This window comes from Clarias gariepinus, chromosome 3 (assembly GCF_024256425.1).
Source record: "Clarias gariepinus isolate MV-2021 ecotype Netherlands chromosome 3, CGAR_prim_01v2, whole genome shotgun sequence".
In the NCBI taxonomy this organism is placed as follows: domain Eukaryota; kingdom Metazoa; phylum Chordata; class Actinopteri; order Siluriformes; family Clariidae; genus Clarias; species Clarias gariepinus.
In genome coordinates this window covers 43,919,555-43,934,928 of record NC_071102.1, presented here as the reverse complement: position 1 = coordinate 43,934,928, position 15,374 = coordinate 43,919,555, and the positions used below count along the sequence as shown (strand labels likewise).

The 15,374-nt window shown below is 41.6% G+C and overlaps 1 protein-coding gene across 1 annotated transcript; it reads right to left on the bottom strand.

The window, feature by feature from the left end:
* Positions 1–2,076: 2,076 nt before the first annotated feature.
* Positions 2,077–14,976, bottom strand: si:ch211-79m20.1 (putative cyclin-dependent serine/threonine-protein kinase DDB_G0272797/DDB_G0274007). The gene is made up of 7 exons (XM_053493017.1): positions 14,376–14,976; positions 8,657–8,750; positions 6,388–6,456; positions 5,306–5,502; positions 4,283–5,171; positions 3,959–4,082; positions 2,077–3,505 (listed from the first exon to the last, which is right to left on the bottom strand). Exons 1-7 carry the CDS (start codon positions 14,436–14,438, stop codon positions 3,493–3,495), a joined length of 1,449 nt encoding a protein of 482 aa, XP_053348992.1. The 5' UTR covers positions 14,439–14,976; the 3' UTR covers positions 2,077–3,492.
* Positions 14,977–15,374: the final 398 nt, after the last annotated feature.

Here is a 15,374-nt window from a genome sequence, read left to right as displayed (position 1 = left end):
GACTGAGGACAGAAATGTGAGACAATGACTCAGGAGATCTTACAGTGCACACACACACACACACACACACACACTCAAGCTCATTACAGTCCCCACAATGCATGTCTATTTGTTTTCATTATGGGGATCTTGTTTCCCACATATTATTTTGGCAAAATAAATAAAAGTCAGTTCTTATATTTTTTTGAGCCCAGGGGAAACCATTTTTTTTTAACTGTCATTGCATTTGAGTCTGATTCCTCTTAAGGTTCCTTGTCTTCTCGGGAAGTTTCTCTTCGCCACCGTCACCTCCAGCTTGCTCATTTGATACAATTTGTCCAAACTTCCATTATGTAAATCTGCTTTGCCACAATCTCTGTTGCGAAAAAGCATCGTCGTGCATGTATTTTCACTTGTAGCGGAAACCCACCAAGCACAGGAATCGAACCCGGACCCTGGAGGTGCCTACCGTATACATTATGCATCTTGAGGGCCCATATGAGTGTGACACTGAATTTCTGAAGATGAGCCACAGTATGAACTTCGAACCAAATGAAAGCAGGCATAGTTAAAAGCAGGTATATTTCCACTTAGTTAAACTACATATTTGTCTTTATTTCATGTATTTATAGTTATATTTGGTATTAATTAATTAGAGAAATAGTCATAATAAACAACTTACACGTAGATAAAGTGTTTAATTAAACAAGTAGTTGATTTTTAATTTTTTTTTTGGTAAAAGAGTAAAATTGTGCTAAAAACACTACATTATTTTATGAATGTATGCATCCTGGTATCATTGTAGTTTCTATTGGTCAGTTACAAACATGACATTTTTGACTAAATCTGTGAATCATAGGTAGGCTGTTGATTCAATTTGATTCACATTTCTGCATTCTGATTGTTAATTTTAATCAATTCAATAGAACTTATGATTATTGTCTAATTTGTCCCAATAAGCTATATACAATGTTTGTTAGACTTACGAACAAATTGGACTTATGAACAAGCTGTCAGGATGGAACTCGTTCATATGTAGGGGATTACTGTATTGCCACCTACCGTTGCTGAGCCTAGACCGGAGCAACTAAAGCAACCACAGATCATATCACTCTGTACAGTGGACACTATGCATGATCGCTTCCCGCACTTCTCTTCTTACCCTGACCCGCCCATCATTCTGGAACAGACTCAGTCTGGACTCATCGGACTACATGACCTTTTTTCATTGTGCCAAATTTCAATCTTAATGCTCCTAGCAAACTGAAGCCATTTTTTCTGATTAGTCTCACTCACAAGTTTTTTTTCTTATGGACACACAGCTGTCTAGTCACAATCCTATGAGTTTGTATTATATTGTGTGTAAGTTGTAAATGCTCTTACCTTCACTATTAAACATAGGTATGGTTTTTACCAAGAATTTAGGTTATCTCCATTCATGATTTTTTCCGGACCATTCTTCTTCCAAAGGGTTGACAGTTCAGCACTATTCATGTCTTGGGGTTATTAACCCAGTTCCAATAATTTTAAGTTTTCTTTTTTGTTTAATGCAGCCCACTAGTTTGATCCCTCTGAAATTGCAACTTTTTTTTTTTTGTCTAGGCAGTGTAGTCGCGTGTAGTCACTTTGCTGGCCTATCCCAGGAGACTTAGGGCACGAGGCAGGGTACACCCTGGACAGGGTGCCAATCCATCACGGTATTTTTCTATTTAAATCTTTCTTAATGTCAGTTTAACATAATTCTGGCCCTTCTTTAAATAGTTTGTTAGTATTGTTAATAAGATCATTAGAATAATACATAAATCGGGTATTAAACGTGTTATTATCATCAGTGTAAACGCACACATACACACATGCAGTCCACAGAAGGACATGAACTCGAACCCACACTCACTTTCAGGGTATAAAAGCATGACTATGTTGACCCACATCCTGTTTCGGCCAATCGGTTTCCTCTTCAATAAACTTTAAAACAACATTTTCTTGTGGAAGTGTAAGAAAGACACAGCGTGTTGCTTCACACCGAATCGCGTGCAAACATCCTCAAACGCAACACGTTTACTTACGAAACAGAACGTACACCAAGAGTGACACAATTCTCACATATTTATATTTATATTAAAATAGCATTATTACATTATTACAATAATTATCATTCATAACATTTTATTACTATCAGAAGCCAATGAAAACATTCACCAGTTTCATAAATAAGTTAAGAAAAAAAAATAAACATTTGTAACATTTACAATACAGCCTTACGCATTACTTAGCGAACAGTAGTTTTAATACACAAGTTCCTGCTAGTATCAGTAGCATCAGTAGTTTTAGCGTGACTAAGCACATAGTTTTTTGACATTCTTTATTGTATATCACCTCCTTGTAGGTTGATGATAATACACACTAGCCAGTTTATTTTATTTAATTTAACCTTGTTTTGGCTAATGCGCTCAAGCTAAAACATGCAATATATTCCGGTTGTGCTATGACTGGCATTAGTTAAGCATGTTTTCCTACTTTGCTTCATGTAAAACAGAATTCCAGTGCGTGACATCTCATTCAATTTGAAACAAGAAAACTTTACAAGCAAGCAGTATGCGACATACGTGAGGTTGGCATTAGGTTTTTAAATTAATTTGTGTTATATTTTACACACCACGGTAAAACTGCAGCTCAAGTCCTCGTGTCCGCTCAGTAGCATCCAGTTATCTTGATTAGCCACAGATCCGTAGCAGTCCGGGGTAACAGGAGGTTTAGAGTCCACTTTAGACTTTTTTTTTTTTTTTTACCCTAAAGTAATTCATGAGACACGACACACCATTATCACTCACTATTTTGCAAGCGTAGGTTAAGTCATAGTCATATTTATCTTGCAATTAATTCTCGCTTTTGGCAGCCTGTGTTATGCTGTTTTTCGGGATAATCTCATTATCTGGCAGGCCTTTAGATTGATGCCATCTCATATTTTGCATCCTTATAGTTTGAGACGCAGTGTCATTTTTTAGCAGGCAATGTCTCTCTTTGTATTAGACACGATGTCATTATTTGGCAAATAATCCCTGCCTTGACTTCCATCATTATTTGGCAGGTTGCGTCTTCTTTGTATTAGATACTTAGTCTCATTATCTGGCACTATGAGACGACTCCTCTTAGTTTGAAATGCAGTCTCATTTTATGGCAGGCTGTCCTCTTTGTATTAGATGCAATCTCGTTATTTGGCTAACTCTCCCCAAATTGGTTTCCATGCAGCCTCATTATTTGGCAGGAGCATCAGCAGTGTCTCTTTCATGTGTAATGAAACATTAAGGGTATCCCATACTGCTGAGCGAGTGTCCGAGCTTCTCGACCGTGCGGGGCTGCTGGGACGTGGAGTTATTCGGAGTTTATTCTTTGGAGGTCAGAGCCATTTCCAGTTATTGTGAGCGAGATTTCCAGTGTGTCAGTGTGTGTCTGTGCGGGATCCGGCGTACGTCCGGGTTTCTTCTGGTCCATGATGGCATAGTGCCGGTTGGTTTAGGACATGACCCTGAAGGAGGGAGGAAATCAGAATCCATATTATACATCTAATTAGATTTGAAATCAATTAAATTTGTTTCTGGACAGATTCACTACTGAAGACATTAGGCGCTGAACGTCTGAGTACAGAACCAAGAACTATTCAAGACCTGCACCACAAATATATGGCGATCTTCGACCCACCATCAGTGTGTCCTAAATCCTGCAGCTCCTAGCAAACCTTTTGCCTGATAAGAATTTTGCTTCCCCTTTGCAAACTAGCTAACTAAGTCATGTTCATAAAAGTTCTTATTGCAGTTTCACTATCTATCTATGAGACCATAAGCTGGCACAACAATATTTTTTGAGAGCATTGTTGCGATCAGGCTAATCTGAGAGTAAACCCAACATGTACCCAGTTTGGGGGCCAATCATACTTTTTTGAGAGTAGAACTGAACTGAAGGCTAAGTTAAATTTCCTTACATGATCATGGCCCTCATGGCGGACTTGCTCATTCTCCTCCTTTGCTTTCTCCTTCGTTTCCGCTGAGCGACAGCCGGAGGGGGCGTATGCGGTGCGGGAGGTGTGCCAGCTGGAGCACTGGTCACTGCAGAGTAATGAGAATTGCAGAGAAAGAGGAAATTGCGTTAATCGCTTGTGGAAAGCGATCGTCTCCAAGTTCTTGACCTGTTAATAAATGTGACTATTGACGTTGGAAAACAGGACACGGATGCAAAGCTAATTATAATACCATAAGGAAAGGCTGTAGTGTTTGTGTGTGTGTGTGTGTGTGTTCATGAGACACACCTGCTCTTTCTGTGGCAGCTTGTGTTGGAGGAAGATGATGATGGTGGTGGTGATGATGGTGATGATGCTCTGATTTTTCCTGCCCTGTCTCTGATTGGCTTTGGTGCTGCTCCTTGTCTTCTGATTGGTGAAAACTAGGCGTTGATGATTGGCTGGACATCTCACTTTGGCCGCTCGCCTGGCCGATGACCTCTACCTGGCCAAAGCTGTGAGTAGGGGCTTCTAATTGGCCACTGTGGTGAAGCGTGATGTCTGATTGGCTCTGGTGGTGCTCAGTGGAGTGTGACTTGCTTAGCTCGTGTTTTGTCGCTGACTCGTGGTCATCATTTTGGTGATGATGATGATGATGCTTTGGATGTTCTGGACTCTCTGTGGATTTTATGTTATCGTCACCACTGAGGCGTGTGTGATGTTCGTGAACCTTCTCCGTCTCCGAGTGGTGTGTGTGATGCTCTTGCGTCGGCGTGTTTTGCTGCGCCGTGTCGCTCAGCATACGCGTTGTGCCGAAGCTCACGTGCCTCGTCGATAGGTCTTCTGAACTCGAGCCGTGCGTGAGTGAAAGTGTGTGCGCGGGTGTGTGTACAGGCGCTCTCTGCGTGTGTGACAGCGTGTATTTCGACTGCCACTGAGACTCTCGATCGTCCAGCTGGAACCTCTGGTTGTGTTTTAGGTCATCGTGGCGATGCAGCTCCTCTTTTGATTGGCTCTTGGAGACGGGGGGTTTCGTGACGAGTCGGGGAGGAGGAGGAGGAGGTGGGGACGTTGTCGTCTTTGTTAAAGTCGTGTGACCGACATCTTGTGATTTACAGCTACAGGTGACGTGGTCCTCCACAGGTAAGATGACCTTCTCGTAAACGGGCTGTCTGTTGACGAACTGGATTTTAGTCATCTGGGGGGAAAAAAAATAGCGTTACAAAAAGATGATCGAGACGGTTATAGTGTTAAGTTAGCCTAGCTATAAATTCATGTTTAACTAACATACTCCTATCCAGGGGAAGTCCAGGCCTGGGAGTGGGTGTGTACCTGTAGGTGGCGTGTCTGTGTGGTTACAGGTACACAGTGCAGCGTCCGTGTGTTGCAGCAGCCTGAGCACCGCTGCACTTCAACACAAAGCGGCCACAGCAGGAAGTTAGCATTGCTTCGGTCCAACATGGAACGCGTAATCTCCATCACCTCCGTTCGCACCTTACACACGGCTGGCTGAGCCATCTGCACATCACCTGAGACACACACACACACAGTTTACCTCATGTTAGCTTGCCTGCTAGCTCTGACTAAAGTCATCAAATATGTTTGTTTATGAAACGGCTAACACCTTTCGTGCTAATGGTTGTTATGAAGCTCAACCTCCCCCAGAGCACAAAAGACTGGTTTTGTTTACACATTTCAGTGTTTTACCTCAGGTTTAGCATGCTTGCTAGTGGGTTTAACTCATAAGTGAATTTTGTAAATTTCGGTAAACATTCTTGTAAATCTGATCAGCTGGCGTTGGCTAATTTAACTCATCATATTGTGAAGTGAAGTGTTTCGATTTTGTTTAGCTGACCTAGCGTTAGAAAGTTATAGTTAGTATTTCATGCTAAGCGCAATCTAGATGAAGAAATAAACAGAAAGAACAAATTGGACTTAACACTGTTTGGATTGACCCAGGGACACTTGTCATGAGGAAAAATCTACAAACACACACACACACACACACACACTCTGTCCTTACATGTCGGTTGCGGACTGGACTAACAGCGCTACAAATACACAAACCATAACTTATACCCTTAGGTCTGTCAGAGTGTGTGTACACTCAAGAGTGTGTGAGAGAGCACATTCAAATTATTCTGTGTGTGTGTGTGTGTGTATGTTAAGAAGGTCGCTTAAGGACATGTGGATAGACTGGACACTGACTCTGAAGTGGCAGACAAGAATTAAATTAAATGCACACACACACACACACACATTTACACACACACACACACACTCACACACACACATTGTTGAGCAGAACCAGCTCAAAATAAAAGCAAGTAGGAACATTCGGGGAAGAAGCCAAAAGAGGGACAGAGAGATGGAGGAAGACAAAGAGAGGAAGGGAAGCTGGGAGCGGCTCTCACCGAGACTTCTGGGAAGGCGCTTATGCGTTCCATGCGAATCGTGATCCTCGTCCTCTTCTTCTTCTTCTTCTGGAAAGAAAAGGAAAAAAAATCAGGCTGTGTCCAGAATGCTCATGCAGGCAGTATTATTATTAGCACTTTTTGATTTCCAGGCTCAGAAGGTTGTTTGTACATTCAGGCGTTTCCGGATTGGACAAGGATTGTTGGACACTTCGATTTGTCACATTTTGCGAAACACTGAAACATTTTTGTGTAGCAAAATTTCAAATAGCTTAGCTTGCTAGTAACCAAACAACCCACCGAGCTTCTAAAGATGCATGAACTATAATATTTCCTATAAACAATTATGTAAAAAAAATAGAAAGAAATTACTGTAAGTTCTCCAAAACAAGTAAAAAATATTTTTATATTTTGGTTTCATGTAAGCTACATATTCTGTTAAACAAAACATTTTTATTAGCATCTGATCGAAATAGCAAAATTAATTCATAGAAGACGCGATGCCTGGCAAATGCTAAAAAAAATTTATAAAAATTTTACATTGTTTTACTTCACAACTTGATAAGTGTAATATTAGAAGCTAGAAGACACAACGCAAGTTACAGTAGGTGCTGAAAAAAACTAAAGAACATTTTATATACGTTCTTACATATGTCCTTACGTCTTACAGTACACGCTAGCCTTTAAAAAAAAGGTTATCATAGATTATGGTAGCTGTTTTCAGCTATACGAACAATGGGATTGTTTTAGTTAAGTGGCAGCAAGTTCAGAAAGTCTGGGCTTTGTTCACATTTTTAGTTTCTACAGTACTTTGCATTCTTTATAAATTACAGCTATACTTGCGGATTTTGTAATTTTGTAGTGCAGCGTGTAAAAATTGTCATTTTAGCACCACCCCCTCAGCTTTCTATAGTTAAATCAATCAAAATCCTAAAGTTATCAGTTAGCGATCATAACTTTTAGGGCTGGACGGGATGTAATATTAACATTTAAATGTACAATAACACTGGCCTAAACCAATAGAAATGATAAATAATTAAAAACAAACAGATTATTTTTTTAATACAGTACACCACTACATATACTGCACATATATAAAATATTACTAAATATCGAAACACACACGTCTCAAACAGGATGATACAAATAGATGTCCAGAAGAAATCTCCATGCACAATAATGTAAAACTGCGATGTCGCTGCATTACAGCGCGTACGATTTCGATTGAGGAGTTCGAATGTCCGTACGCGAGTAACACAAAGCTGAATGTGATTGACGCTTCCAGCTGCGAGTCAATCCGCACCATGCTGCTGTGGTATTGTGATGTTGTGGTGTGCGTGTGTGTGTGGGTGTGTGTGTGTGTGTGCGTGTGTGTGTGGGTGTGTGTGGTTTAGTGACGTTGGACTTAAATAACTTTTTTTTTGTCGCATTGTTCGTTGATGCACAAAGGAAACTGTGTGGTTGGTACAATCGCTTCTCTTTATTCCCTGAGAGCAGCCTGGACTCCAACTAGCCATCAATATGAACGAATGCATTAGCACAATCTGTCAATAAGTGTGTGTGTGTGTGTGTGTGTGTGTGTGTGTGTGTGTGTGTGTGTGTGTGAGTGTGTGTGTGTTAGATGATATATCTATTTGAGATCAGTCTAGACCTTGCTCTCAGTGTGAGTCACTCATTTTGGAAGTGTGTGTGCGTGTGTGCGTGTGTGTGCGTGTGTGTGCGGGGGGGCGGAGTGGTGGGGGAGGGGGGGTTTGTGCAGGATTTTGTGTGTGTTAAGGGTGTGTGTGTTTGCAGCACTAAAAACATGTGGCTCGCAGCCGTGTGTGCACACACTGTGTATGTGTGTGTGTGTGTGTGTGTGTGTGTGAGAACTTCCCATGGCTACAGAAATTATTGTTGCACAGAAGAGAGGAGTCTGGTGTAAACCAAACAATGGCATTGCCTTATGTGTGTGTGTGTGTGTGTGTGTGTGTGTGTGTGTGTGTTAAACATGAAGCTGCGGTAGGCTCAAGGTCATTGCCACTGTCCCTGTCTTCAGCTACTCACTTTCTAGGCACTTATTAGTGTCTCTGTGTCTCTCTGTGTCTCACACACATCCACCAAAATTATCATAATATTAAATTAAACTGCTACAGTAGAAAGTGTCCATATAATTAAAATATATTTGCATGCATTTGCATAATTAAACTTCCCATACCTGGGTCTGGTGTGTTTGTGTGTGTGTGTGTGTGTGTGTGTGTGTGTGTGTGTGTGTGTGTGTCTACTTTACCTACGGAGTGAACGTCCAACAGCTCCTGTAGGTCCTTCATGGATGAGATGGGAGAGTCCATCACCAAATTCACCAGAGACACAGGGAGAGGGTCCTAAACACACACACACACACACACACACAGAAAGAAAAAAAGATCCATCAGTGAATATTAGCCTACAGGTAAATGTTTTAAAGAGACTTTGTTTACACACACCCACACACACACATGTAACACCTGCAAGTTTCCATGACATATAGTGTGTGTGCATGTGTGTGCATGTGTGTGTTTTGGATATTTAGGGAGTTACTAAGGTGCTTGTTGTATTTTTGCTCTAATATTGTGAGCTCATGACCACATTGTGCATGCACACACACACACACACACACACACACACACGCACGCGATGGGACTGGACTTGAAACATAAACAGCAAGGGTAAATTAAGCTCATCACATCTGGCTTTTCACTTGCTAGCACACGTACACACTCACGTACACACACACACACATACACACACACACACACACACACACACACACACACACACACAGCTACAGAATCATTTATACACCTTACAGTCATTTAACATCGATATAAATATATTAAAATATTTAATTAATATAAATTTATTAATTTATGTTAATTTATATGAAAACTTTAAAAATACATGGTTATGTTCAAATAAATTTAATATTACATGATTATAACTTTTTTTTAATTGATGATATTGTATGACGTCATCTTTGTCTAATCTACGTACTATATTTTTTATATTTATTTTCAGTATTTGGTTCAGTGCAATAATTTTTTTTACCTTAATTTTTCCTCTGTGTAAATTTTATTTGTTATTCAAAAAAAATTGTTATTTACTATGTTATATACTTGTTATTTATTTGTTATTTATTTTTTTATTTATTTTTTTTTAGTATAAATATTACGTTTAGGTCCAGGACTCGTAATAAGCATTTCACTGCACCCTGTACTGTGTACAAATTGAAAGTGTATTTTAAACATAATATATAAGTAAATTTTATTAATAAATAAAATAAGTTATAATTTATTTTTATAATATAGTTATGCTAATTCCAATATTATATATAACGATAATAAGTGCTACTGATCACTTCAGCGTGACGTGTGATTGGTTGATATAAAACATAAAAATAATGTTACATAATAACCACATTGAGCTAAAGTGTAAAAAAAAAAAAAAAAAACAACAACACTTGCTCGTGTTTGGAATCATATCGCTGCAGAGAAAACGAACACACACAGACAAATTACTGCGCTATTTATGTATTTATTAAACTATAATGAAAATATTTCCTTTAAAACAAACCTGTCCAAGTGAATACAAAGGTCAACAATTTTAACTTTTACCAAGATCCAATCACATTTTGTTACAATGAAACCAAAAGGTCCTGACACACACACTCATTTAGCACGGCCAATCTGTCGACCGGCATGTTTTAAGGAAGTGGGAGGAAACCGGAGAACCCAGGAACCCACATAGAAACCCACATGAGAACGAGACATCGAGCCGTGCTGAAGATCAAACCGAGGACCTGGGGAGCTGAGCGAGGTGTGTTTATATAATAGATCTCCTTTGAAGTGGAGTTCGAGACAAATCGCAAACATTCACACAGTCTGGAAACAAAAGTCGTGCTATAAACCACATTACACAGAAACATGAAGTGTGTAACATGACGATCATTTCGCAAGTCGCGTCGCTATGGGAACGTGTAACAATAGAATAACAAGTGGAATCCTGGGGCTTTTTTCTGATGGTCAGGTCCCTATAAAATAGCTGAAGTCAGGTCTGTGTGTGTGTGTGTGTGTGTGTGTGTAATAATGTTAAGCTGGTGATAGATGTTGCAGCAAAAACTGTGCAGCTAATAACCGACACACACACACACACACACACAATAAATCAGTGTGTCAGACAGTTCCTTCTCTCGTGTCCCGACGGACAAAGTGAGGACCATCAGAACGCCAGCGTCCAGCTGAATCGCAGGACACCAGAGCCGCAGGAATGCTAATCGCTCGCTCTGGAGATGAGGTGAGGGGATCGGGCTATAATTACAGACCCAAATTACTGCATATATACACACACACACACACACACTCACACACACTGTCTCTCTCTCTTTCTCTCACGGCACCCTGCCGAATCCCGTGGCAAGCCGCCAGAACGCCGAATCCAGACATAAAGAAATCCTGTATGCTGATCTTGGCAGGTGGCTCCGATCTACGTATATAGCATGCATAGATTCCTCACCTCACGCAAATAGGTCGGGAGATGACGGATAGGTCGACGAAAGCAGAAAGCGATGAAAGAGCGGCTGGGATTCGGTTTAAAACCGCACTCAAAGCTGACAGTCGGAGCAAAAGGAGTGATCATGCAAGTACAGCTAGGATAAGTGTGAGCGTTAGTTTTTATAATTGCAAAAGTTTGAGCGATTTTGATTTGATTGTATTAACATTCGAAGTTGCTGAATTCTCGATTTTGATTGGCTGGTAGATATCGATAATTGTTTATGGTACAGCAGTGTTTCTCGAAGTGTGGGATGTGACCCCCTAGTGGGCTGTATGGGTACTTCAGGTGGGCAGTAAGATAACGTTTATAGAAAAAATTTATTCTTTTGCTTTAAACGCACACACACTCCAGTCATGTTTAAAGTCCTTAAGTGTACTGCAGGTGGGCAGTGAGACAGCAGTTATAACAAATTAATAAAACGGTCACTGGTTTTAAACCTCACCAGTCCCACACACACACACGCACACACACACACACACACACACACACACACACACACACACACACTTGTCCTGTTTAAACCTCAAAGGGTACTGCAGGTAGACAGTGAGCCATCATTTATATAAAAAAATAATAAAACCAATGAATAAAGATTTTTAATTTTCAATTTTGTAATTTGATATAAAATTCCGATTATCCAGCAGAAAAACTGAAAATTATTTAACATTTAGCCCAAGATTTAATCTTGAGTCATTTTCCCACCAGTGCGAACAAACGTAAAACCATTACTTCTATTAGGAATTGTTTTTAAGCAATGCAGCAATATCGACCTCAAAATAATATTTCAGACGATCCATTCTGATAAAGCGTGCTTATCCTTGAGCTCAATTCCCGAGCGAACGCCTGTGTCATGTTTCCCGAAAAAACGAAATCCAAAACCCTATGTGACTGAGCCGTCACTGCTGCTGCCACATGTTGCAAATCCCTCCAACAGATTATTTATTCTGTCGCTTATATAACACAGATCGCAACCTTCTGCTTCGATTGCTGATCTTTACTCGGAATTCAGTGACCCATGGATGACCTATGAGGCCTCTGATGTTGGAGACGAAATAAATCTCTAGCTGTTTTTATCAGTTCTGGAGTGATGTAATGCTTAACACCAAGCAGTGGGATTAAAAGCGAAGCACGTATGAGGGGTTTACGTCTCGGTCAAGTCGGTGTACGTGCATGCAAACGTGTGCGTTCGCTCAATTGCAGCACCTGACATAAAACCGCCACATCTGTTCACAGCCATAATCCAACATCGACCCTATAATCACCACTTTGTGTATGGGTTTGGAACTGAGCCATTTCACAAGCAGGACAGCACTGAATATGAAGTGCACTTCTGAAATCCCATAAAACACCTCAACAGGTCCGGACTAGATAATCTGCAATGTGCAGATTACCCATAAAGCACCGGGCTATTTGAAGTGTGTGGATTGAAACATGTCTCCAGCTATGGCATTGTTGTGGTGTTTATGTTGACTCTATAATATTTAAAAGAATGTCTAGTTTGGAACAAGTTCCTATCAGGCACACACACTTCCACCTGTTCCAAACTCCTAGACCCGCACACTCGGCTACAAACTCACACACTTGCATCTTGTTTGAATTACACTCCAAACCTACTCCAATTACACACTCTGCTTTGATCTTGACACTCTCTCTCTCTCTCTCTCTCTCTAAGCGTACTCGTTCTTACGCACTCGTGTGCCAGGACTCGTGTCCTGCTTAATGCTCACACACACAGAAACTGCTCCGATTACACACGCTTTGGACGTGCTCCGATCTCAGACACTTAGGTCCTGTTTGAATTGATCACAATCAGGACTTAATCTGATGCTCTAAACCCACACACACACACACACACACACACACACACATTCAGGATTTGCTCTCATCTCGTATTAAGGATGTGCTTCAAATCTCTGGTCCTGGTTTAAGCCTCACACACTCCGGTCCTGGTTTAAGCCTCACACACTCCGGTCCTGGTTAAAGCCTCACACACTCCGGTCCTGGTTTAAGCCTCACACACTCCGGTCCTGGTTTAAGCCTCACACACTCCGGTCCTGGTTTAAACCTCACACACTCCGGTCCTGGTTTAAACCTCACACACTCCGGTCCTGGTTTAAACCTCACACACTCCGGTCCTGGTTTAAACCTCACACACTCCGGTCCTGGTTTAAACCTCACACACTCCGGTCCTGGTTTAAACCTCAGACACTCCGGTCCTGGTTTAAACCTCACACACTCCGGTCCTGGTTTAAACCTCACACACTCCGGTCCTGGTTTAAACCTCACACACTCCGGTCCTGGTTTAAACCTCAGACACTCCGGTCCTGGTTTAAACCACAGACACTCCGGTCCTGGTTTAAACCTCACACACTCCGGTCCTGGTTAAAACCACAAACACTCCGGTCCTGGTTTAAACCTCACACACTCCGGTCCTGGTTTAAGCCTCAGACACTCCGGTCCTGGTTTAAACCTCACACACTCCGGTCCTGGTTTAAGCCTCAGACACTCCGGTCCTGGTTTAAACCTCACACATTTGGGTTCTGTTTAAACATCCCACACTCCGGTCCTGGTTTAAACCTCAACACTTCCAGGTATATTTCTGGTATGAACTTCACACACACTGGTTTTGGATTAAACCAGTTATTAACCTAGTTAACCCAGTGTAAGTATGTATCCAGTAATGTAAACTTTAAAGCACTCTAAATAAGAGCGTCTGCCAAATGCCTAAATGTAAATGCAAATGTAAACCTAACACACTCTTGTCATGTTTAAACCTCACAGAGGCCCTGGCTATTCCTTGTTAAACCTCACACACCCCAATTATGTTTAAACCTCAGATAATCTGGTCATGTTTAAACCTCACAGAGGTCCTGAATATTCCTTGTTGAACCACACACATTCCGGTCCTGGTTTAAACCTTACACAAATCCCGGTCCTCGTTTATACCTCATACAGTACACTCCAGTTTTGGTTTAAAGCTGACTATTTCTCGTTAAAGACACTTGGGTCCTCACACTCTCTAATCTCACACACACTCTCCAGGGTCGTGGGGACCTGGAGCCTATCCCAGGAGGCTTAGGGCACGAGGCAGGGTGTTAATCTATCGCAGGGAACACACAAACACACTCACACACTACGGGCAATTTGGGAACACCAATTAGCCTAATCTCTATGTCTTGGACTGTGGGAGGAAACCGGAGTACCCGGAGGAAACCCACCAAACACAAGGAGAACATGCAAACTCCATGCACACAGAGACGGGAATCAAGCCTTATATATATATATATATATATGCATATAAATGTTAATAAATATATATGTGTATATAAATGTAAATAAATAAATATGTCTACATGAACAATGCTTTTAGACAGTGCATTAGAGAAAAGCTCCAGCTGGTGACGTCACGTCGGTCTTACCTGCGCGCCGCAGAGTCGCAGACACGCCACGAGCGCGAAGAGCAGCACGACCCACGAGCTCATCTCTCTGTCCAGTCTCGAGAGCGCTGCGAGTCCCGCGAGCGGCCGCGCATTTAGACAAGGCAAGGCACGACCCGGCTGTCACCCTCCACCCCCGCCACGGGGCACACACACACACACACACACACACTCTCACACACACACACACGCACACTCGTCGTCAGTGACAAAAAAAAGTTATTATTGTTACGATTAAAGTCGTCGCCGCGTTTAATCCCAGACGCGCGTGTGATCTCGGCTGCTTGGCATCGCGCGCAGAAGTGAAAGCAGAGCTCCTTAAATGGCTCGCGCGCTATCCGAGAAATGTCAACCGTAGGCTGACTAGAGTTCCGTTAATAACGGCATCGCCACAGCCGCAAAGTGAAAAAAACAAAAATACACAACAGCAAAAGGAGTATCCAAGTCAGAGCGAGCTCATCAAAGACACAAAGTGCAACAATGTATCGTCCTTCTCTACGCAGCGTCTTATGACCTCTAGCGCGCGCTCGAGTGTATCCGCGTGTCCCGGTTCTGGCGGGAGCCCAGGTGCTTCTGGTCCGAGCTCTGCGCCGCTCTGCTCGCACCCGCGACCCCGAGCTGCATGCAAAGGAGAAAGAACCTCCCTCCCTTCCCTCTGATTGGCCCCCAGTCAAGAAGGCGTGGTTCTGCGTTTCATATAAGGATAGTTCTTAAGAAGTGGCCAGTTCCTCCTGCTGAAGTTTGTAATAATCTATATTTTAAACTAGATACTTTAACAATTTATAGGTTGGTATCCGAGCCTCCTCCTATTTAAAGATGATCAGTTTATCAGTACATGTACATTATGTATATGTATACATCATCTATATGTATTAATCTTTATGACAATCTTTAAACGATTAATTCAAAAAACATTCCAAAAGTGTTTGAATAAGAATAAGAAAGCGCTCTATTGCCGAGTACAGTTGCACAAACAAGGAA